The following is a 22,695-nucleotide window of genomic DNA, read 5'->3' on the forward strand; positions in this document are numbered from 1 at the left end:
GTTTGTAAAGGATAAGAACCAGTATTATACTCTAGAGTAGGAAGAGACTAGCAAAAGTCAGGGGAAAGAAAGAAATATGTTTTAGGACAGGAATAGTAAGGTTCTTTTGTGGGTGACAAAGAAAAAGGAGATATGTGGAGAATAAGGACCAGAGGGTCCAGAGATAATGGTTTTTGTTGTTGTTTTTAAATCCCTTGTCTTCTCCTTAATTAGAGAACAGCTAGAATGTTTAAAGATCAGCTGAAAGTTGCCTCTACTGACTTCAATTTCTAATGCCTGAGCTTCTATTACTATTTGGATAAGAGACAGAGGCTATGTTTGAAAAGGCATTAGGATAGGAACTGAAAACTAGATCTGATTTAGACAAAGAAGGTGAAATACCTGTGAAGCCGAAAATCTAGCTTTATAGTTATAGCTACCTGGGATGATTATTTATATACTTTTTAAAAATTAATATGGACAAGGTTTAAAAGTAGAGGTGTGGGGGAGGGAACAAGGTGGCCGAATAGACACAACTCCGGTGCACAACACCCAGCGAGTGAGACGCAGAAATTGAGAGATCTCCTAGCTCCAACCAGGTACCAGGTGCATTTCAACAGGTCTGGTTCACAGTAAGCAAAGCCCAGGCAGAGCAGACCGAGGCGGGGAGGGGTGCTGCTTCACCCAGCAAGTGCATCTGACCAGTGACTCAGAGGCTCCCCCTCCAGCACCCTGGTCCAGATACAGCACTTCCCCCAAGGCCTCAGCAATATACAGAACAGGGGATCTTTGCCAGTCTATCACCTGGAATTACAAGCACAGAGTTGAATAATAACACAAGACTGTGTCCCGGATTGTCCCACAGATCTAAGCAAACGCATAAGCCCATAAGCCGGCTGGGAGAGCCTGCGGGCTGAACTATTGCCTCCTCCCCCTGCCTGGAGAACGAGGGAGCTGAAAGTGGGGAGACAGATGGTGTGCCTGGGTGGGTCCCGACCCTCTCACATAAACCCCAGAGGGCTGAGGCACTAACTCTAGAGAGTTATGCAGCCAGTGCCTCAGTCTGAGCTGAACGCTGCCTGATCCAGCTCCGTGGAGGAAACGCACAACCCACCATTAAAGAGGTGGGACTAGGCTTCATGTTTTAACAAAAAACACAGGGAGCCTACGTAGCAATGGGACAGTGTTCTTGACCACCCAGCAGCGCCTCAAGCCTCAAAATCATCGGAAGAGGCGGGCCTAACCTCCCAGTGCAAACAAAAAACACAAAGGAAGGCTACCTAGTAACCTCAAAGAGTCCCTGGAAACCGTGTAGCACCTCGACAGGCAGACAAGTGACCTCATCAAGCACCTCCCTGAGATCAGAGCCAGGTAAATCCATGAAGATGGGGAAAAACCAGTGCAAAAAAGATGAAACCATCAAAGACCAGAATGCCCCTTTTCCTTCAAGGAATCACAACTCCTCATCAACACGGGAACACAACATGACTGAGAAAGAGTGCGATGAACTGACAGAAACAGGCTTCAGAAGGTGGGTAACAACAAACGTTCCTAAGCTAAAGGAACACGGTCTAACCCAATGCAGTGACAAGAAAAACCTTTGAAAAAAGGTTAGACGAAATGCTAACTAGAATAACCAGCTTAGAGAAGAATATGAACAACTTGATGGAGTTGAAAAACACAGCACGAGAACTATGTGAAGGAAACACAAGTTTTAATGGCCAAATTGATCAAGCAGAAGAAAGGATGTCAGAGATTGAAGATCAATTCAATGAAATAAAAAGAGAAGGCAAGGCAAGAGAAAAAAAGGGTAAAAACAAATGAAGAAAGCCTCCAAGAAATATGGGATTATGTGAAAAGACCTAATCTATGCTTGATCAGTGTACCTAAATGTGACAGGGAGAATGAATCCAAGCTAGAAAACACGCTCCAGGATATTATCCAGAACTTCTCCTGCCTAGCAAGGCAGTCCAACATTCAAATCCAAGGAATACAGAGAACTCCACAAAAATATCCCTCAAGAAGAATAACCCCAAGACACATAATCATCAGATTCACTAGGGTTGAAATGAAGGAAAAAATGCTAAGGGCAGCAAGAGAGAAAGGTCAGGTCAACCACAAAGGGAAGCCCATGAGACTCACAGTAGATCTCTCGGCAGAAACCCTACAAGCAAGAAGAGAGTGGGGACCAATATTCAACATCCTTAAAGAAAAGAACTTTCAACCCAGAATCTCAAAAGAACCCTTCAAAAAAATCAGAAATGCCAAATGTGGGTGAAGGGGAGAAAGGAAGTAAAACACACTGCCATGTGTGTACCTACGCAACTGTCTTGCATGCTCTGCTCATGTATCCCAAAACCTAAAATGCAATAAATATATATATATATATATAAAAAAAAAGAAAATCTCTCCAGGATGATTAAATACTCCTCTAAAATATTATAAATTATAATTAGGAGAAAAAATATGCAAATAAGAAAAAAAACCATACTTTTTAGTTCCTTAATCTTTATTAGTTACAAAACAGTGATAACCTTATGATAAAGAATTCTAAGCTATTAAACACAATTTTCTTCAAATTTTTCACTAATCGAAAAATGAATTCTCAGCAATTTTCAAAATGAGTGAATTATTATTACTTAATAACTTTCACATTCATATAAATAACATTTCAGACTGATGCTCAGAAAAACTGATCCAATGGATGGGAGGAGAGCCTATGACCAAATATACACAAAGAGAAGATGAGAAAATAAAAATATCTAGGTAGAAGTAAGAACATACCAAGAAGAGGGCACCTGGAATAGAAATCCAAAAAGGATGCTAGGTGTATATTCATTCTTCAAACACGTACTTTTATTTGTTGTTTTTTTTCTTTATTAAACACGTATTTTTATTTGAACTTTTTTTGAGTCACTTTCACCAACTAGAATTTTAGTTTATAGATTAAAAAAATAACTTAGGCATCAAATCTTGAGTTGCATATATGTAACAGTCCTACTTCAGAGAACACTCAGTCTTCATTTCCTCTACTCAACTGAGGATCCCCTAGTAATTATTCATGGATCCAAATGTATTTTTACAGCTTCAGATACTTATGTACTTCACTTCCTTCAATGTGAAGGGTGAGGAACTATATGCCCAGAGAAGATAAAGCTGTGTCTTATCCAATGTCACAGTTATGAGAAATCAGGTTCTTAGGCTCTAGCATTCTTCACGTCATACTGTCTGCTTCAAATTACGTGCTTGGATTCTAAACACAAAAGTGAAAGACACCATGTCTGAAGAAGTTTGGAAGACATGGGCAAGCTCATGTCTTGCTGGTTTGGAAGACAGGGCAAGCTCAAAGGAAATAACTAGCAACGATGAAAATAATGGTAAAACAAAGGTACATGGTATAAAGAAAGCTTATAAATTTCAAGAGGTGAGATTAAATGGGAAGGTCATGAGGATAGGAAAACAATGAGGGTATGGCTACTCAAAGAGGCTTTCTTTTGTAAAATTATGCAAGATGTCGTCATGTCTTGAAATAAAGTTGAATGTGTCCTTGGTAGGCAGCTCTAGAATATCAATCATCTCATATCATGTGTAAGTCTCAAGGTTGTTTTCAACTCCGAATCTCATGTAAGACCTCAACTGTTTTCTCCACTCTCCTAACAGAATACTACATTTTGAAAAGATTCTATGGAGAAAATGGGGGTGGGGTGGTGAGAATGACAGGTCCTGCATAGTACAGAAAAAATAAACACAGGTGGTGGGAATTAAGATTTTTTTTCCTGAAGAAATTAAAATGATTTTGCAAATGGAGTACCAACAAAACAATAATGAGATAGCCGTAAGAACTGAGATTAAAGAAAGTCAAACTGGAATAAACGCCAAGAAGTGAATGCAAGAAAGAATAATATTTATTTATAAGGAATTCAAAGAAACATAAAAACAGAAAAGTGGTTTTTAAATTATATGTAATGCCTTAGGAAAAAAAGAATTGGCGGATAGCATATTAACTGTTAACTCTTAAATTTTGCTTATCATGATTCAGAAAAATTAAAGCAGAAAAGCAAAATTCCAAAGGTTATCTGTTATTTAACTGCTCTTCTCCAATGCTACTAGTTTTTAAAATAATCAGCTACTTTATTTACTCTTCTGTTGAACTGGGGCACCTTTTACTTGCTAGTTTATGTAATAAAATTCCCATAACTAATTTCAAACTGTGTTCTCAAATTCTTGTAGGAGCCAGAAAAAATAAACGATAAAAAACAGCCAAAATATCTAGAGGTTTAAGTTTTTTTGAGACAGAGTCTTGCTCTGTCGCCAAACGCCAGGCTGGAGTGCAGTGACGTGATCTCGGCTCACTGCAATTTCTGCCTTCTGGGTTCAAGCAATTCTCCTGCCTCAGGCTCCGGAGTAGCTGGGACTCCAGGTGCGTGCCACCATGCCCAGCTAATTTTTGTATTTTTTAGTAGGGATGGGGTTTCACCATATTGGCCAGGATGGTCTCGATCTCTTGACCTCGTGTTCTGCCCGCCTCGGCCTCCCAAAGTGCTAAGAGAGGTTAAATTTTATCATTTATAAACAGCCACAGATACCACCAACCCAAAAAAAAACAAAAAAAACCCCATAAAATAGCTACAAAATGGGAAAGTGTAATCCTAGGTAATAAACCAGTAATAAAACATACAAAATTAGTCTTAACTATACACAATTACTAAAATACTACTTTCCTCTTGCCAACAGATATGAGCACTTTTATAAATACTTTTGTTCAAACTCTTTTAAGTGAAACTACAAATAGTTGTCTTTAAATCTACCTAGAATGCCATTATGCAAATCACGGAAAATTTAAAAACCATTTAAAAGAAACACTACAGAAAAACCCAGCAAAAACAGTAGCAACGAAGTCAACTGGATTTTTTTTTTAAAAGCAAGTAAAAGGAGTTTCCAAAAACAACAAAAATATAAACCAAAAAATCCAGTATTAAAGAGTACCATCTAAATTTATTTATTTTATTATTTTTTTACGTAATCTCACTCTGTCACCCACACTGGAGTGGAGTGGCACAATCCTGGCTCACTGCAACCTCTGTCTCCTGGGTTCAAGCAATTCTCCCGCCTCAGCCTCCTGAGTAGCTGGGATTACAGATGTGCGCCACCACGCCAGCTAATTTTTGTATTTTTAGTAGAGATGGGTTTCTGCCATGTTGGCCAGGCTGGTTCTAAAGCCCTGTGACCTCAGGTGATCCACCTGCCTCTGCCTCTGCCTCCCAAAATGCTAGGATTACAGGTGTGAGCCAATGCGCCTGACCTCATCTAAATTTATAAACAAAAATATCAGAAACACGGGTCAACTGACATGTTACTAATTGTGCCTGCAATTAAAAAAAAAAAGGGAATTACATTTCGAAACCTTTGTTAATGTAAACTAAAAACAGCTGTCAGATATAACCCATGGAGAGGTATATAACAAAGTACAAAGAAAAACACTAAGGGCTAGAATTTTACTAACGCAAATTACAGTATGACGACCATATTAAAAATTAATATGCAAGAGTAACAGCAAGAACAGAAAAGCGAATAAAGAGGAGGAAATATGAACAAAAGAAGTACTCATTTAGAGAGTTCCTTGCAAAGTATACCTGTGAAGGAAATCCACGTTTTTGGCTATATTTCCTATTAGGCCTCAGTTCCCTGTCATTTTGAGGAGGTCTGTCACCTTTCCCTTTTTGACTTGTAGTAACGCCAATGTCTGAAACTTGTTCCTGTGAAGCTGACTTCCCTAGTTTGTCCTCAATGCATGGCCGAATTCTCAGACTAAAAGATGCCTCCTCCTTTATTAAATAGTGTAGCATATTAATGTCTTAACAAAAACTCTTGTTTAACATATAAACCAGCCTTGTCAAACAATTTAAAAAGTACCAGTCCACCTTTTTAAAAAACTAAAATTGATCCACATCCCCCTCCGAGTGGCAATAAACTTAGTCTTTTAAGTTTTCTGTAGACTGGAATGCTGCTTACGGTTAATAAGCAAGTACCACATCCTACGCAATTTCCAAACTATACAACTATTAAAGCACATTTTTAACATTTATTCTGCTACATGTTATTAGTCAACTTTCATGTCATGATTTTATATTATGAAATAAATTGTCATCACAAGGAACCCTTTATATAAATTACAATAAATCTATACAAGTTCCCACTCCTCCATGACAGAATTCCTTTGCCCACATAGTCCCAATCCTTCCATTTCTGCTGGAATGTAAGAAAGAAATTATTCCTAGCACCACTGTAAATAGAAAAACAATTTCCCCACAGTAAAATCCATTCTTCAACAACTGTTTGAACCAGGCTCTCTAAGTATCTCCTGTTGAAAATAATGTAGAGAAAAGAAATTTAAATTGCCTCTTCAAATTAGGAAGGGCAGGGAAGAAAAAGGAGACAGATAAGAACTATGCAGGTCAACACTAATAGGAAATAAACCTTCAAACTCCATTCAAAATGCTGAATGGCATTTTGAAACCTTAAAACCAGAAGAGATACATAGTTATCCTCTCAAAACAAAAGCTTTACTAGTCTGTAATAGATACTAAAGTTTAATAATGCATGGTTATAGGCACATCTGTTTAAAATGCCTAAAAATACCCTAGTATTGAAACATACTAAGTTTGTTTTATGTTTCCTCAAAGTTCTGTAAATTCCTATTTTTCAGAAAACCAGTACTTCAACAAATTTCATTTTGACGAGTCAGAAATTATAGCACTTTTCTCATTGTGAATAAATCACAACATACATGCTATCTTGTCCCATTTACTAGTCTTTATCTCAATTTTTCAGTCATCTACTTTTGCTGCAGTACTAGGATAGAGCCCTAGAAATGGAAAACTCTAATATCCATAAGGAGTCCTCAGTGGCAAATGAACTCACCAATTTCCAAAACACTATATGCTAAGTAATCACTAACGTTGCCTATAGTCCTTAATTCCACAATCAATTTTAACTTGCTTAATGCTTCTTAAAATGAGTGAAGCTTTGCTGAACAAAACTAACTACAAAAACGTTTCTATAAACTGAGTATCAAAAATTACCAGATTTTCAAATCAATCATTAAAAGTATCTTCACGATTAATAAATAAAACTTTTAACTTCTGTGTTTAAACACAGAATAATACACACAGCATTAACAATTTGAGGGTTTCTTTCCTGGAATACACTTTTCATGAGGGAACAACTATAAAATAACATCTTGAAAATTGGGGAAAAAGTTTAAATCTTCATTTCCAGCCCTCTAATTACCAAAAAGCCGCTTACCGTGGTATCTGAAGCCTCAGACTGCACATCTATGTTTAGCGATGTGCTCTCAGCTACAGAACCAGATCCCACAGCTGAATCTATAGTCCGAACATCCTCCTCCTCCTTTTCTCTAGCCTGAAATATTTTAGTGGTATAAATCATACAACTATTAAAATGGGCAATAAAATGTTATAATGGATGACACGATTTTTTGAAAACATGTTAACTCCTCCGGGGTGGCATCAGAATGTCATCAGTATATATATACTGAGATGCTACAAAAATAACTCCATACATTATTTTAAAAGTCTAATACTTACAAGAATTTTTTTAAGAAATCTCATATATGACTTCTCTTGTTCTTTAAGGTGACCTATTAGATGAGTAAGGCGCTCAACATTAGCAGACCTCTCATTTTTCTCCACAAGATCTTCCCGCATGGAAGTAGCCTTAGTAATATAATCACGAATTTGAACAAGCCTGCTTACAATCTGCAAGGGAAATATTAAAAAAAAAAAAAGTACACAATATATACAACTGAGCATAATTAGTTCAATAGCAACAGTTTTACAAATTTTTATTTCGAAGATAACCAAAGATAATTGGATTATTGTGAGAATTAATACTTGCAAAGAAATCTAAATCCAACTTAGATTTTAATCAAAATATAACTGGTAATACTAAAAACTCCAATCACTGTCAATTTCAAAATAAATTTTAAAATCTTAATATACCGTATCAGAAAAATTTTACTTCTAGAACTGCATACCAAACTACTTTTTATGTTTTCCTAATGTTTACACACTGTTATAAATTAAATGTATTGCAACAAATACTTTTACAACTACTTTTCAAAAGAATTATACCGTCATTTTTAAAAATTCTTACAAAAATATATTAATCACTTTGCTTCCAATCCTCCTTTACTAAAAACTGGCAATATGGTATTTCATAAATAAACAGAAGTCTTAAATAACCTGAGTATGCCATTTCTAAAATTATTTTGGATAAACAGAAATTTACTCAAGTTTTTTTTTTTTTTTTTTTTTTTGAGATGGAGTTTTGCTCTTGCTACCCTGGCTGGAGTGCAATGGCGCGATCTCGGCTCACCGCAACCTCCGCCTCCTGGGTTCAGGCAATTCTCCTGCCTCGGCCTCCTGAGTAGTTGGGGTTACAGGCACGCGCCACCATGCCCAGCTAATTTTTTGTGTTTTTAGTAGAGACAAAGTTTCACCATGTTGACCAGGATGGTCTCGATCTCTTGACCTCGTGATCCACCTGCCTCGGCCTCCCAAAGTGCTGGGATTACAGGCTTAAGCCACCGCGCCCGGCCCAAACTTACTCAATTTTAAGTAAATCTGGTAGATTAACAAAAGGGGTCAAGGAAGTACTTTAATTCCACCTAAGTAAAATTCCTGTGTGCATAAATTAATGTAATTTAAAAAATCTTAATGTTCATATTTTGAGGTGTAGGAAAAAAATGAGCAAGAAAAAGAAACGTGAATTACCTGGCTGCTCTCCATAGCAGGGTCTCCCCTCCCATCTTCTTCACAGACCTGACAGTTTTGCAAGAAGTCATTACTTAAAGCAGAAGCAAGTAACTCTTTACACTGTGCTGATCCAATCATTTCTCTCTTTGGGGGACTTGTAGATGCATCTTTGCTCTTGTTAGTATTAATCTGCATAGGCAAAAAGTTGAAGGGCTTTCGGTTTTCACTAAGCTGACGTTTGTTGTTATTTAGCAGCTGTTGCTCTACCTTGAGAATCACTTCCAATGCTTCTCTATATAAGAAAAAGAAATTAAATGACACAAACATTAACCTTATGCTTCTCTATATAAGAAAAAGAAATTAAATGACACAAACATTAACCTTATGACAAAATTTTGTTTTAATCACAATGTTCTTAGTTTCACCATCAGACACTGATTCAGGAGATGTACACAAACAGCTTTGTAGTAAGTTCTCAAAGAGCTTTGGCTCTATAACAGTCTTTTACTAAAATAAGAAAATTTGATTAGCATTTTCTGGACCTCAATTTGTTGAGGCAATTCGACTGATGAATATGAACAAGATTAGTCTAAATGAAGTACAGCTTGAGTATCCCTTATCCAAAATACTTAGGACAAGAAGTGTTATGAATTTTACGTTTTTTCAAATTTCAGAATACATGCATAAACATGAGATATGTCCTGGGAAAGGGACCCAAGTCTAAACACAAAATTCATTTATGTTTCATATGTACCTTATACACATTGTCTGAAGGTAATTTTACAGGTTTTTTTTTTTTTTTTTTTTTTTTTTTTTGAGACAGAGTCTTGCTCTGTTGCCCATGCTGGAGTTCAGTGGCACCACCTCGGCTCACTGCTACCTCCGCCTCCTAGGTTCAAGCGATTTTTTTCTGCCTCAGCCTCCCAAGTGGCTGGGACTACAGGTGCATGCCACCACACCTGGCTAATGTTTTTGGTATTCTTTTAGTAGAGACAAGGTTTCACCACGTTAGCCAGCATGGTCTCGATCTTCTAACCTTGGAATCTCCCCACCTGGGCCTCCAAAAGTGCTGGGATTACAGGCGTGGGCCACCACATCTGGCCGATTTTATACAATATTTTTAATAATTTTGCTGCGTTGTGGCTCGTGCCTGTAATCCCAGCACCTTGGGAGGCTGAGGCAGGTGGATCACAAGGTCAGAAATTCAAAATGAGCCCGGCCAAGATGGTGAAACCTCATCTCTACTAAAAACACAAAAATTAGCCAGGTGTGGTAGCAGGCGCCTATAATCCCAGCTACTCAGGAGGCTGAGGTAGGAGAATCGCTTGAACCTGAGGGGCAGAAGTTGCAGTGAGCCCAGACTGCCCCCATTACACTCTATCCTTGGCAAGAGAGCAAGACTCCGTCTTAAAAACATAATAATAATTTTGTTCATCAAAGTTTTGACTGCGTTTTTACTATAGTTTGTCACATGATCTCAGGTGTGAAATTTTCTACTCATGTTGGCACTTAAAGAGTTTTGGATTTTGGAGCATTTCAGATTTTCGTAACAAGAATGCTCAACGTGTTCTAGGACCATGAATCACATTTTTACTCATACTGCTTTCTGCTGCTTGCTTATAGCGTTTTTTACAGGCTTTGAACCCAATCAATCCGTGTAAATTATTAAAGATGTGTCTACATGAAGAACTGTCCAGCTCAGCACCTGACATACAGTTAAGTGTTCAGTAATAAATAGATATTAATGATCCATGATCATTACCAACATCATATCAGACTTGGATCTACCTTTCTACATTTTTGGAAATGTGTATATTTCTATAACATACAGATCTGACAGTAAAATGTCTGTCAAGAGTTTATCATCATTTCAACTTGCTTTCAGATATAAACTTTATTTTGGTGATTATAATTACAAAATAGTTTCATTCTAAACTTGAGGTAATCCACTACATCCCACACCTAGCCAATGATAAATATACTAAACCGGAACTTTCCATTACTTAATACCAATTTTATTCAGTTACTAAAATGCTAAATTTAGTTTCATAGTAAAATCACTTTAGTCATGTAATATACTAATCAAGTCCGGAAATATTTGTCTTCAGCAAATTTACAAATGAGACTTCATTTCCCTCTAAAGAACACAGGACCATCCCCTGTGATTAAAATTCTGTCCGTAGGCACAGAAACTTAAAACAAAATTACATAAACAGCTTAATTTTTTATTCCTAAGACAAATTATTTAATCCATTTCAAGTATTTCTCACAGTAATTAACTCGATTTTGAACAATGATTCACAAACCTGATCTAAATCACTGAAGTTAATCCGCTGTTTCAGTTTCTCTAATTCTGCCTGCTCTGGGACAGACATCTGAGTCATATATCTACTGTGTGGAAACGTATGTGGAGTCTTTGTTCTTCGCCTTCCAACTCCTGGTGATGACTCCGGAGAAATATCATTAGTGACTCTTTTATCACTTTCTACACCAAACTTTTTCTTGTTCTTTTCTGATGATCTATTTGCCTTCTTCTGTTGGCCACCCCAATCCTTTAAAAAGTAAAAGTAAAAGTTAACCTGGCCTCCATCAAACCAGGAAAATAATTTGACATAATTAAAAAGTTTTGGTCAGTATGAAAACGAAAAATGACAAAAAATTTTTTGACATAGACTTATACTCCTAGAGACAATTATTTACTTCCATTAACCCATTTTTTTCCCTCATTACATCTACCCTAATTTTATAGGCCATCCTTCAGAAAATAGACTACTTATCATAGATCACTAACAAACACAAATCCTCAAATGCTAACCCTAAAGTCAATCTGAATATTTCCAAGAGGATTTTTAAATATTATTTTCTATCTATAAACAGAATAGTGAAATTAATTAGATACCTTTATTGACCTCTTATAAAGTAAATATGTATCATAAAAAGATGTGAAATCAAATCGACCTGGGTTCTAAAAATTACTGCTTTCTGAGAAAACTCTCCACTGTGTGACCCTAGGCTATTTAGTTCACTTCCCACAGTCTTAGTTTCCTAATTTCTAAAATAGTGTCACTTTCAAAATAGGATTAAAAATAATTAGAACCTAGCATTTAGTAAGCAATAAATATAGCTATTATTATTTTCATAGGTAAAAATGTACATAATAATATCTAATATGGAACTATAAAAAGTACATGTAAAGTGTAAAACATTTTCATTAGTTATACTCTCATAACCTAATTCCTTCAACAAAAAGGTCTATAAATTCCCATTTTATCCAACTGGAAGACTCTTTTAGTTACTACTACAGTAAATCACTTGGGATATTTTCCTGATTTTAACAAAACCCCCTTCTTTAAAAACTGTCCTTCCACCTAATCTAGGAGTGGAGCGGACAGTCCTTCCAACCTGTTATACTACTTACCACACCCGACCCTGGCCATGGAAGACTAAAAAATGAAACACATGTCTAATCCAAATTAGGATAATCATACTTTAAACTTTCAAACTGGAACTAAGAGATAGCTAGTCAGTACATAATGGCACCCATAACTAAAAACTTTAGAACGACGGGACAGCCACAGTATACCACAGGGACCAGACGAGAGAAAACTGGTCTGTGAAAAGAAAGCAGCGTTAGACAGATATACTCAGAAGCAGAGTAAGAGTGGTGAAAATGTAATTATTGACAACTTTCTAATTCCTTTTTCTAGTCCCCTCCTAAAACCTAGCTGCATTCCTTTAACGTGGTTTCCATAAAAAACACTTGTACATCTTTATACAATAGTAAATCTGCTTTTTGGCTTAAAAGCTAACTCAATTTTATTTCTGTTTCCTGCAGCTAAAAGACCTCAATTAATATAATAAACAGCCCAGGGTCCCTTAATGTCTTGGCCAGCAAGTGTTTACAAAGAGCTTCAGTAAGTGAAATTTGGTCAGTAGGTTAAATTTGGTCAGGGGAAAACTGCATTAAATCTAACATTAATAGCCAACAACACACCATGAAGAGTAAAATACCATACCATATTGTTGAGCCTGTCATCAACACTCTCATTGCTCCAGTTTGGCAAATCCTGGTCATTCATGGCATCTTCAAAAGGACCCCCTCCTGTGGCCATACTGGCTTTAACAATTTACTCTGCAAAACAAGTAAGAACTGAGCTTTTTAACACATAAAAACAAACTAAATTTTGGCTGGGCGCGGTGGCTCAAGCCTGTAATCCCAGCAGTCTGGGAGGCCGAGGCGGGTGGATCACGAGGTCAACAGATCGAGACCATCTTGGTCAACATGGTGAAACCCCGTCTCTATTAAAATTACAAAAAATTAGCTGGGCATGGTGGTGCGTGCCTGTAATCCCAGCTGCTCGGGAGGCTGAGGCAGGAGAACCGCCTGAACCCAGGAGGCGGAGATTGCGGTGAGCCGAGATCGCGCCATTGCACTCCAGCCTGGGTAACAAGAGCGAAACTCCGTCTCAAAAAAAACAAACTAAATTTTAAAATCATGCCATGAAATTTAGCAATACAATTTTGAAGCACAATTTTGAATCTGAAAGAAATACAAAGTTAGTTAATGCCTTTATTATATAGAGAATTTGTTTTAAAAAATAACACTGGAAAACATAAGCAAAACAAATAGTTTGCAAAAGAAAACAATACGAATATATAAAGTCTAGCTGCAAATTAAAATAAGAAACTATTAAATTTGCTAACTTTCATATAAATTACATATTATCCAATCAGGGAAAATGAAATTCTCAGAGACTATATTGAGAATGTAAACTAGTACAACATATGTGGAAAGCACTTTGGCAATACTGTATCAAGAACTAAAACTGAGTTTTTAATGCAGTAATTCTACCTTTCCATATGTAATCTAAGAAAACAACCTTAAATATGATGGAAAGAACTATAATGAAGTTGTGTATCATGCTATAATTGTGATAAACTGAAAAATAACACTGAATGTCAAATGACAAAATCAATGCTGTTAGGCAAACTGTCCTACACCTGCTGGGTAGAATACTAAGTACCCTTCAAAATATGTAATTATGAAGACTGGGCAATATAACCTGTCTTTATATCATGAAAAAGTCATATAAAAAGAAAAAAAGCAGCATGAAAAATTTTATATAAAACAACAGCTAAGAAACTTTACTAAAATGCTGTCACAAAAGCAATTACTGGTTACAGGGTAGGCACTGGTGATTTTTCTTCTTTTTTTGCCTCAGATATTTTCAGTTTACATAATTTTTTATACTATAATGTATTTTAAAACTTTACAAAATAATTAGGCCAGGCACGGTGGCTGACACCTGTATTCTCAGCACTTTGGGAGGCCAAGATGGGCAGATCACGAGGTCAAGAGATAGAGACCATACTGGCCAACATGGTGAAATCCCGTCTCTACCAAAAAAGTACAAAAATTAGCTGGGCATGGTGGCGCATGCCTGTAGTTCCAGCTACTTGGGAGGCTGAGGCAGGACAATCGCTTGAACCGGGAGGCAGGGGTTGCAGTGAGCCGAGAGCGTGCCACTGCACTCCAGGCAAAAATAAAAAAGAAAGAAAGAAAGAAAAAAACTGTAGACTATAATTCGTTTGAGAAAAATAGGTAATTTTTCTCGATATTTTTAAAAAGACAATTTACTAAATAGTATCATCTATTAAGTTGGTAAAATAAACAATTTCATCCAGTTATACACTTTGATTGCCATAAGGGGTACAATACTTTATAACTCAATAATGACACCAAATGTGTTTAAAAGGCACAACATTAGTATGTCTTTGAAAAGTAAAACTATTAGTATGAAGCTAAAGAAATAATTGCATATGGATCAATTATTAACATATTAACATTCATAACGTTTCCCCAAAATAGCAAATATTTCCCTTGTAAGAGATAATGGCATGTTATTTCTCTCTTCTTCATGCTAACCTCTTTAACCACCTCAATTGTCACCATTTAAAATACAGGATCTTGGCTGGGCATGGTGGTTCATGCCTGTAATCCCCGCACTTTGAGAGGCCAAGGCGGGCGGATCACGAGGTCAAGAGATCGAGACCATCTTGGCCGACATGGTGAAACCCTGTCCCTACTAAAAAATACAAAAAAATAAGCTGGGCATTGTGGTGCATACCTGTAGTCCCAGCTACTGGGGAGGCTGAGAAAGGAGAGTCGGTTTAACCCAGGAGGCGGAGGTTGTAGTGAGCCGCTATCACACCACTGCACTCCAGCCTGGGTGACAGAGCATGACTCTGTCTCAAAGGAAAAAAAAAAACAGGATCTCAGCCTTCTAAATTTTATTCTGTAAACACACTAATATAAACTATTACTTAGAAGTACAGAAAGACGTCGAGTAACAAAAAGACTAAAGATGTACGGAATACCAATTCAAGCAATATTTCTGTGACAGAAGCAATAGAACTTGGCGACTCCAGTAGTTCCCCTTATCTGCAATTTTGTGTTACAGGATTATAGTTACCCATAGTCAACCATGGTCAGAAAACAGGTGAGTACAGTACAATACAATATATATATATTTTTTTTTTGAGACGGAGTTTCGCTGTTGTTACCCAGACTGGAGTGCAATGGCACGATCTCGGCTCACTGCAACCTCCGCCTTCTTGGTTCAAGCAATTCTCCTGCCTCAGCCTCCCAAGTAGCTGGGACTACAGGCACGCACCACCATGCCCAGCTAATTTTTGTATTTTTAGTAGAGACGGGGTTTCATCTTGTTGACCAGGATGGTCTCAATCTCTTGACCTCGTGATCCACCCGCCTCAGCCTCCCAAAGTGCTGGGATTATAGGCGTGAGCCACTGTGCCCGGCCTACAGTACGATATTTTGAGAGACAGAGACCACATTCTTGTAACTTTTATTACAGTATATTATGACTGTTCTAACTTAGTTATTACTGTTAATCTTACTGTGTCTAATTTATGAATTAAACTATATCATAGCTATGTAGATACAGGAAAAAACCATACACATAGAGTTTGGTACTATCCTTAGTTTCAAATATGCACTGGGGGGTCTCTGGACGGCATCCCACACAGAAAAGGGGGGAACGGTCCATTATAATGTGGGCAGTAAGGAAGTGAAGCAGTTAAAAGATAAACCCTAGGTTGCTAGGAACTGGGTATGTGACACACAGTCAAACTGATTAGAAAAGAAACAAGTTTTCTTTGTTGAGAGAGGATGATGATGATGAGTTCAAGTTTTAGAAATGCTGAGTTTGAAATGCCTACACAACACCCAATTAAACTGTCTAGTTGACAGACAGTCATCTCTCTCTCAAGAGAGAAATCTGGGCTGGAGAGTCATCCATTCAAAAAGTGGGACAGAGGACTCAGGGAGAAGATAAAGAGTAAGAGAAGGCCAGATTTTAAATACACCGATATTGAATCAACAGAGGAAACGGGCACACTAATACACTAAGGAGGTACAGAAACATAGGAGGGAAACCCGGAGAGCCTGCCAAAAAGAGAAAGTATATCAAGGAGAATGTGATAAGAAACCAGTTGCCTTGCCAGATAAGAGAAGTACTGAGAAGTATTCTCTTGGATTTAGCAACAAAGTTATTGTTGACATTAGTGAAAAATTTTAGCAGGGGTGGTGAGGGTCAATTCCATAACCGGAATGTATTATTGGAAGGGGGGAAAATAAAGGAAGTCAATTAGCTAATACCTTTAAGGAAATCAGCCTATGATGAGAAGCAAGCAGAGACTGCCATACAGAAAGTTTTATTAAGATGGAAGTATCTTGAGTATGTTTCAAATTTGTTGGTAAAGAGGGAGACATTAAAAATGCAGAAGAGAAAAGAGATAAGCAAATAGCATGTGGGTCTCAGAAAGTGGGGGCCATTGGGATTCAGAGCAAAAGACAAATGATTAGCTTTAGACAAGAAGAGGAACACCTCTTTTATTGAAAAAATAAGAAAGGATGGAGCTGGATGGAGGCTGGTTAGCAGATGTGGTGGTAGGAAACCGAAGGCTTCCTAAGTGTTGTGAGGTTGGAAGGACCGCACATTAAATGTGAGGGTGAGATGGCAGTGTCTGTGAGATCTCAGAAAAGTAGGGAATGGATTTTTTTTCCAGCAGTGCTCATAAGCCTCAATTATAAACACTCCACTGAATCCATCCAAGGTTGAAATTTTGCCAGGCAAGTTTAACAGAAAGACAGTAAGACAAGAAAGTTGAAGCTGTTAGGAAACCATTGGTAGAAGTGATTGATGACAGCGGCATGGGCAGTTGAATGGGATAAAAATAAATTCCTCCTACTTTAAACACACACTTCTACTCATACTACTCCTTACTAACAAGGTTGAAACTATTATTTTCAAGTTTCATTTAGCTATTTTTGACAGCCTTAGTGGGCTTATCTTTCTTACAAAGACACAAAAATGAAAATATACTATGGCAATTTAAGCTACTTTCAATGAGTAATATATTTAAGAAAATCCTGTTAGGCCGGGTGCTGTGGCTCACACCTATAATTCCAGCATTTTGGGAGGCTGAGGCAGGAGGATCACGAGGTCAGGAGTTCAAGACCAGCCTGATCAACACAGTGAACCCCATCTCTACTTAAAATACAAAAATTGGCTAGGCATGGTGGCGTTTGCCTGTAATCCCATTATTCAGGAGGGTGAGGCAGGAGAAACTCTTGAACCCAGGAGGCGGAGGTTGCAAGAGATCATACCTCTGCACTCCAGCCTGGGCGACAGAGACTCCATCTCAAAAATAAAGAAAATCCTGTTGCAGGATTCTTATTATAGAGAAGTATTACATATCCCTTAACAGAATATCACAGTATTAATTACCATGAAAATACCTATGACTACAGCTTATCCTTGAAATAAGAATATAACAGAAAGAAGAAATTCAAAGTAATCAAATAATCAGGCCAGGTGCAATGGCTCATGCCTGTGATCCCAGTACTTTGGGAGGCCGAGGTGGGCAGATCACTTGATTCGCCTGCCCAACATGGCAAAACCCCATCTCTACTAAAAATGCAGATATTAGCCATGCATGGTGGGGCACGCCTGTAATCCCAGCTGTTTACAAGGCTAAGGCAGGAGAATCCCTTGAACCCCAGAGGCGGGGGCTGCAGTGAGCTGAGATTGCACCACTGCACTCCTGCCTGGGTGACAGAGGGAGACTCTATCTAAAAAAAAAAAAAAAAAAAAAAAAAAAACCAAAACCCCAAAGTAATCAGTAAAGAAAAAAATTTATTTTTTCTCAAATGGCATTCCTCATAATCTCTAAAAATATATATCCAAGATAGTCATGTACTTTTCCTGATAGTAACTGGTGCATGGTTTCACTCTCTACTTCATTCTCTGTTTTCATGATCTGAACACTTGCAACGACTTTTCTAGCACTCGGGCCTCAATTCCAACATCCGTCTCATCTCTCTTCCAATACTTAACTCATAATTTGTTCAAGACCCTGAACTTCTGAAGTTCCTCTTTCTGATCTTAAGTTTTGCATTCCACCTCTCTACTTTATTCCTGCTGAACCTGCTTAGCCTTCCTGAATACTACCAGCCCCTTCATCATTTCTCTCTCCTTAAATCCATCAATCCCAATTCCTTACTCAAACCCAAACCCAAGTAAGTCATTCCAAAAATGCCTTGCTAGCTAGCATCCTTCACTTCCTCATCCACTTGCCCATTCTATCAACTCAATTCTGGATAAACCTTTTTTGTCTGCTACTGTTGTCAAACTATCAAAACGCGAGGAAATAGTCAAAAAATGGCATTGACTGTGATCACTATTAAGGCATGCCACACTCTACATACACATAAATACTTTAAAAACGTAAGTTTACTCCAGGACGTAAGGCAGCACATTGTTGTGTCTCCAGTACTTTCGTCATTGCACAGCACGTTGCAGGGCATCCAAATGCATAAAAAAGAAAGTATTGCTATGTATCTGCCATTGGCTTCTTAGTGGATTCTGTGGTGTCAATCTTACAGCCTTACTAGTTTCCCCAAGTCTCAAATCCACTTTCATCCTTCCGAAACAAATGGCCAAATCTCCTATTGAAAAACCCAGGTCTTCAATGTAAGTTAACTCAATTACCCTATATTTTTATTTCTCTTATCCGTCATCTTTCTCCAATGTACTGAAAAGAAAATTATTTCATAACTAATTTTATAATTATTTTTTATTCTACTGAGGCCTACCACATACAGCAATCACTCTAGTATTAAGAGCCCTAATACATACATTCACATGTGACCTTTCCAGAGTTCCATTTTTCTTGTCCTGTTTTGTTACAGTCTTCCAGCTAAACGAAAGGAACGCACTGTGAATTATAATTGATATACATCTACTGTTTGTATTTTCTCATGATAGTCTCATTTCACATCCTCAGAGGAGACCTATAAAAATCTGTCTGCTTCTGAAGAAAACAAGAATACATACTGATTTCTACAAAACTTTCAAAATGAACTTTCTTAAAATATTAAGAGAATTAAATTCAGATTATTTCTGAGTTTTTTTAAAGAGCAATTATTTCTAAAAAGTTTTTAACAAACTTCTAATTCTTACTTTTTAGTCATTTTTCCAAACTGTTCTTCTCAAACAATTTAACTTTCCCTAGTGAACTTACATTCTGCAGCACTGACTTTATTCTGCTGCTAAACAGAGAATACTTTACATCACTTGCACATGAGAACACACTATGCACTAAAACTAATGTTTAAAGTAACTTTATACCAGGAAAGGGAGACTGAAGTACCAAAAATAATAAAGTTATTCTAGACAACTAAACTTCGGTCAAGATATAACACCTTAAAAATGTAGAGTTCATGAACAGCCAATTAGTAAGAATGTTGTAGAAGGAAACTTGAGATTTAATGGATTTGGAAAGAGATGCTAACCAGTTATAGGACAAATTCAAACGGGCACAAAAACATTCGGTGAAGACAAAGAAGTTTCAAACAGTACTGCATAAACCATTCTAGTATTTAATAATTAGGAATGGCATGGTCTTTCCTAACAAAGGTATAAGGGCAGGCCAAAGCGGCATGCCGAAAAGCAGAGCAAACAGGGCGGTCAACCCACAATGTTTACTCAGCAGAGAGGGTCCTCAGCCATGTACTGTTATTTTGATAGCAGTCTACACCATCAAGCCTTGTTTAACTCTGAATACACTAGATAACAATACAGATAATGATGTCAAATTACCTGTTTAGAAACTAGTTTTTGCAGCTCAGAAACTGCTCCTTTCCTGCTCCACACTTCAAAGCTGTTTCCTGCTTAGGATTAAAAGTATGTGTCACTTAATTACTTACACCATGAAATACAGAACAAATACTACACTTTTGGTCTAAAATGTGTTCAGAAAGATCAACAGAAGGGAAAAAATATAATTAATATTTTAAATTCAAGTTACCTCAATTCTTATGGAAAATGTGATATACATAAATGCTTAAATCCTCCAAACTTCTAAAATGTTACCAAACAGCAAAATGACATCTACTTCGTAATAGTATAACAAAGATGGTTAGTTCAATTATCCTTTAATAGTCTATGCCAAAGTTGACTCCTCTGATTGATAGAGCTTCCTGTTAAACTATTTAACAACCTCACACATCCGATGATTTAAAAACGTTTGCTCATTTAAAAGCGAACTACTGTACTTCATAATATAAAATAACCTTGTCACTACATAAATACTAGGTTTACCTTCAGTTCAAAAACTGTATTCTACTGGCGTTCGGTGGCCCTCACCAGGAAGGTGCTAGGGAAAGAAAGGAGCAGGTGCACCCGAGGCTCTGCAACACCCACTCCGGTAACCAGAGAACACCAACAGGCGGAGTCTGGAAAGCGGTTATGGGGCGGGGGTGGTAGGGGCGCCCAGAAAGCCCGCTTCTTCCAACGCCCAAACACGAACCGTCGCCCGTAAGGCACACAATACAGACCTCAATCTGGTCAAAAAATAAAAATAATTTTAAAAATTAGACCAGGCGAGTTCCTGAGGAGTGGGCGGCAGGATGCAAAGTTGCACGCCCCCAGCTTCCCTGGCGGGGCCTAATCCCCAAACGCCAGTTTCTGCAAAGCAAGCAACGTCTCCCCAACCCCACTTGGCATTTAGCCCCCTCTCCGCTTCCTCCGCCCGCAAGGGGCATTCCCGGAGCCACCGGGACGCAGGGCGACCTCCCCGGCAGGGCCAGCAGGAGGAACGAGGAGGGAAGAAGGGGGTCCTGCAGTCGCCAACGCGTCTTGAGGTGCTCACCGGGGATCCCGGCGGTCGGTCCTGGGGAGGGGGTGGACTCTCCGCCTCGGGGACTGGAAACCCGCGGCAAGAAGACCTGGGAGCCTAACGAGGAGGCGTGGGCCCGGAGCCAGACCTAACAGGGTCAAGTGTCCCAGAGCCCTTACTCTCCCGCCCCTGGGGCGCGCCGCCCTCGGTTGCCAGGGGCTGGGGACGCGCAGGCATTACCTGTACACGAAGCAGCCTCTCCCATCAAGGGCAGAGCGGCGGTCAGCTCCCACGACCCGCCAGCGGCAGCGGTTAGCCCTCGGAGACCGTACCAGGGAGGCCCACACTTTCCCTGGCTGCCTCGGGCCCAATGGCCGCCTTTTCGACCTGAGCTACCCGGCGCCAACCGCCGCAGCCACCGCCATCTTAGGATCTCATTGTGCTGGGAGGAGAGGGGCGGGGGAACTGCAGAGGGGGCGACGCGCGGCGGGACGTGCGTCGTCTCCTCGGCAACGGCCGCGCTGGGGTGAGAACTCGCCGGGGCGGGAGCGGCAGTGCGATCTACGCGCTAGAATGCAGACATGTGACCCGCCGGAGTCCGTGTGGTGGCTTCAGGCTCCTTAAACCGAAAACGGATTACACGAACGAAACTCCCAGCCCAGGGACTACATATCCCAGAATGCCAACTCGATCTCGCGTTCTAAACGCCCGCCCGTCACAGGTGGATGGACTACAAATCCCATTATGCTTTGCGCTTCCAGCGCTGATCGCGAAATGTGAGGCCTTAGGCCTATGCGGAAGTGGATTGATTCCCAACTCTGCCCGTGGAGAAAGAGCGGAGGCGGGATGCGATTTTCAGTGGGAGTGTCAGCTCCGGCGCGTGCCGGAAAAAGGAGCCAAGACCAGGATCGCTCTCTGCTCCTTCCCCACCCACATCCTGGTCACGAAGAGATGGGAACAAAAGGACCCTTATAATCTAGTCCAACTCCCTAATTTTACGTGTGAGGGGGTTGATCCACGGAAATTAAACAGTTTGCCAAACGTCTTGTGTAGCTGCTGAGCAGGAGAATCATAAATGTTGATATTTAATGCCACTTTTGGTTAACGTCCTGTTCCTTAAAAGAACCAGATGATATTAATCCAAACTTGATTTCAGTAAATTTTCTCTGAATTCTTTTTATTTATACTCTTTGTTAGTAGCTCTATTAAGATGAGTAAATTGGCAGGTTTCCCCTTTAAAAAAAACAAAGTGACAAGACTTCAATGTGACTGACTGGAGTGTTAAAACACCTGTCAGTTTCAGTTGTGTGCCAGGGCATTCTAGTTTTACACAGTTTATAATTATGGGATAACTTTTTAAGCAAAATAAAAGTAAAAAGAGGCGAAGAATCGCTTTCTGGTTTTTAACAACAAAAATTGTTCTAATTATCAACAAAAATCGTTCCCGAGAAACTAGATCTGTATCTCACAACACAATTCAAATAAAGCTCTTCCAACCCACTGCAGTTTGCCACCCTAGCTTCAGTCGTGACCGCAATGATCGTTTGCATTAATACTTGTTTGTCACTCTTTGCTAATATTGTATGTGTCTATCGCTAAGTACTGAGATAGCAAAAATATACTCCCTGCCCTTGAAGAGCTTATGTTTTAGTGAAGGATGGGGAAGTGGAGTGTGATAAGTGCTGTGGGAGCTCAGAACACAGAGCAGCTAAGCACTCAGGTGTTTACTGTGAGCCAA

The 22,695-nt window shown here is 38.8% G+C and overlaps 1 protein-coding gene across 1 annotated transcript in view; it reads right to left on the reverse strand.

The window, feature by feature from the left end:
- LOC103787483 (pericentriolar material 1 protein-like) overlaps positions 1–21,393 on the reverse strand; it is a 51,822-nt gene extending 30,429 nt beyond the window's left edge. Inside the window, 10 exon segments of the mRNA XM_078346870.1 lie at positions 794–917; positions 5,613–5,804; positions 7,285–7,401; positions 7,587–7,757; positions 8,775–9,002; positions 9,004–9,048; positions 11,063–11,308; positions 12,773–12,888; positions 19,940–20,007; positions 21,198–21,393. Coding sequence (XP_078202996.1) covers positions 794–917; positions 5,613–5,804; positions 7,285–7,401; positions 7,587–7,757; positions 8,775–9,002; positions 9,004–9,048; positions 11,063–11,308; positions 12,773–12,868 — 1,219 coding nt within the window. The 5' untranslated portion in view covers positions 12,869–12,888; positions 19,940–20,007; positions 21,198–21,393.
- Positions 21,394–22,695: the final 1,302 nt, after the last annotated feature.

Source organism: Callithrix jacchus, chromosome 13 (genome assembly GCF_049354715.1).
Source record: "Callithrix jacchus isolate 240 chromosome 13, calJac240_pri, whole genome shotgun sequence".
NCBI lineage: Eukaryota > Metazoa > Chordata > Mammalia > Primates > Cebidae > Callithrix > Callithrix jacchus.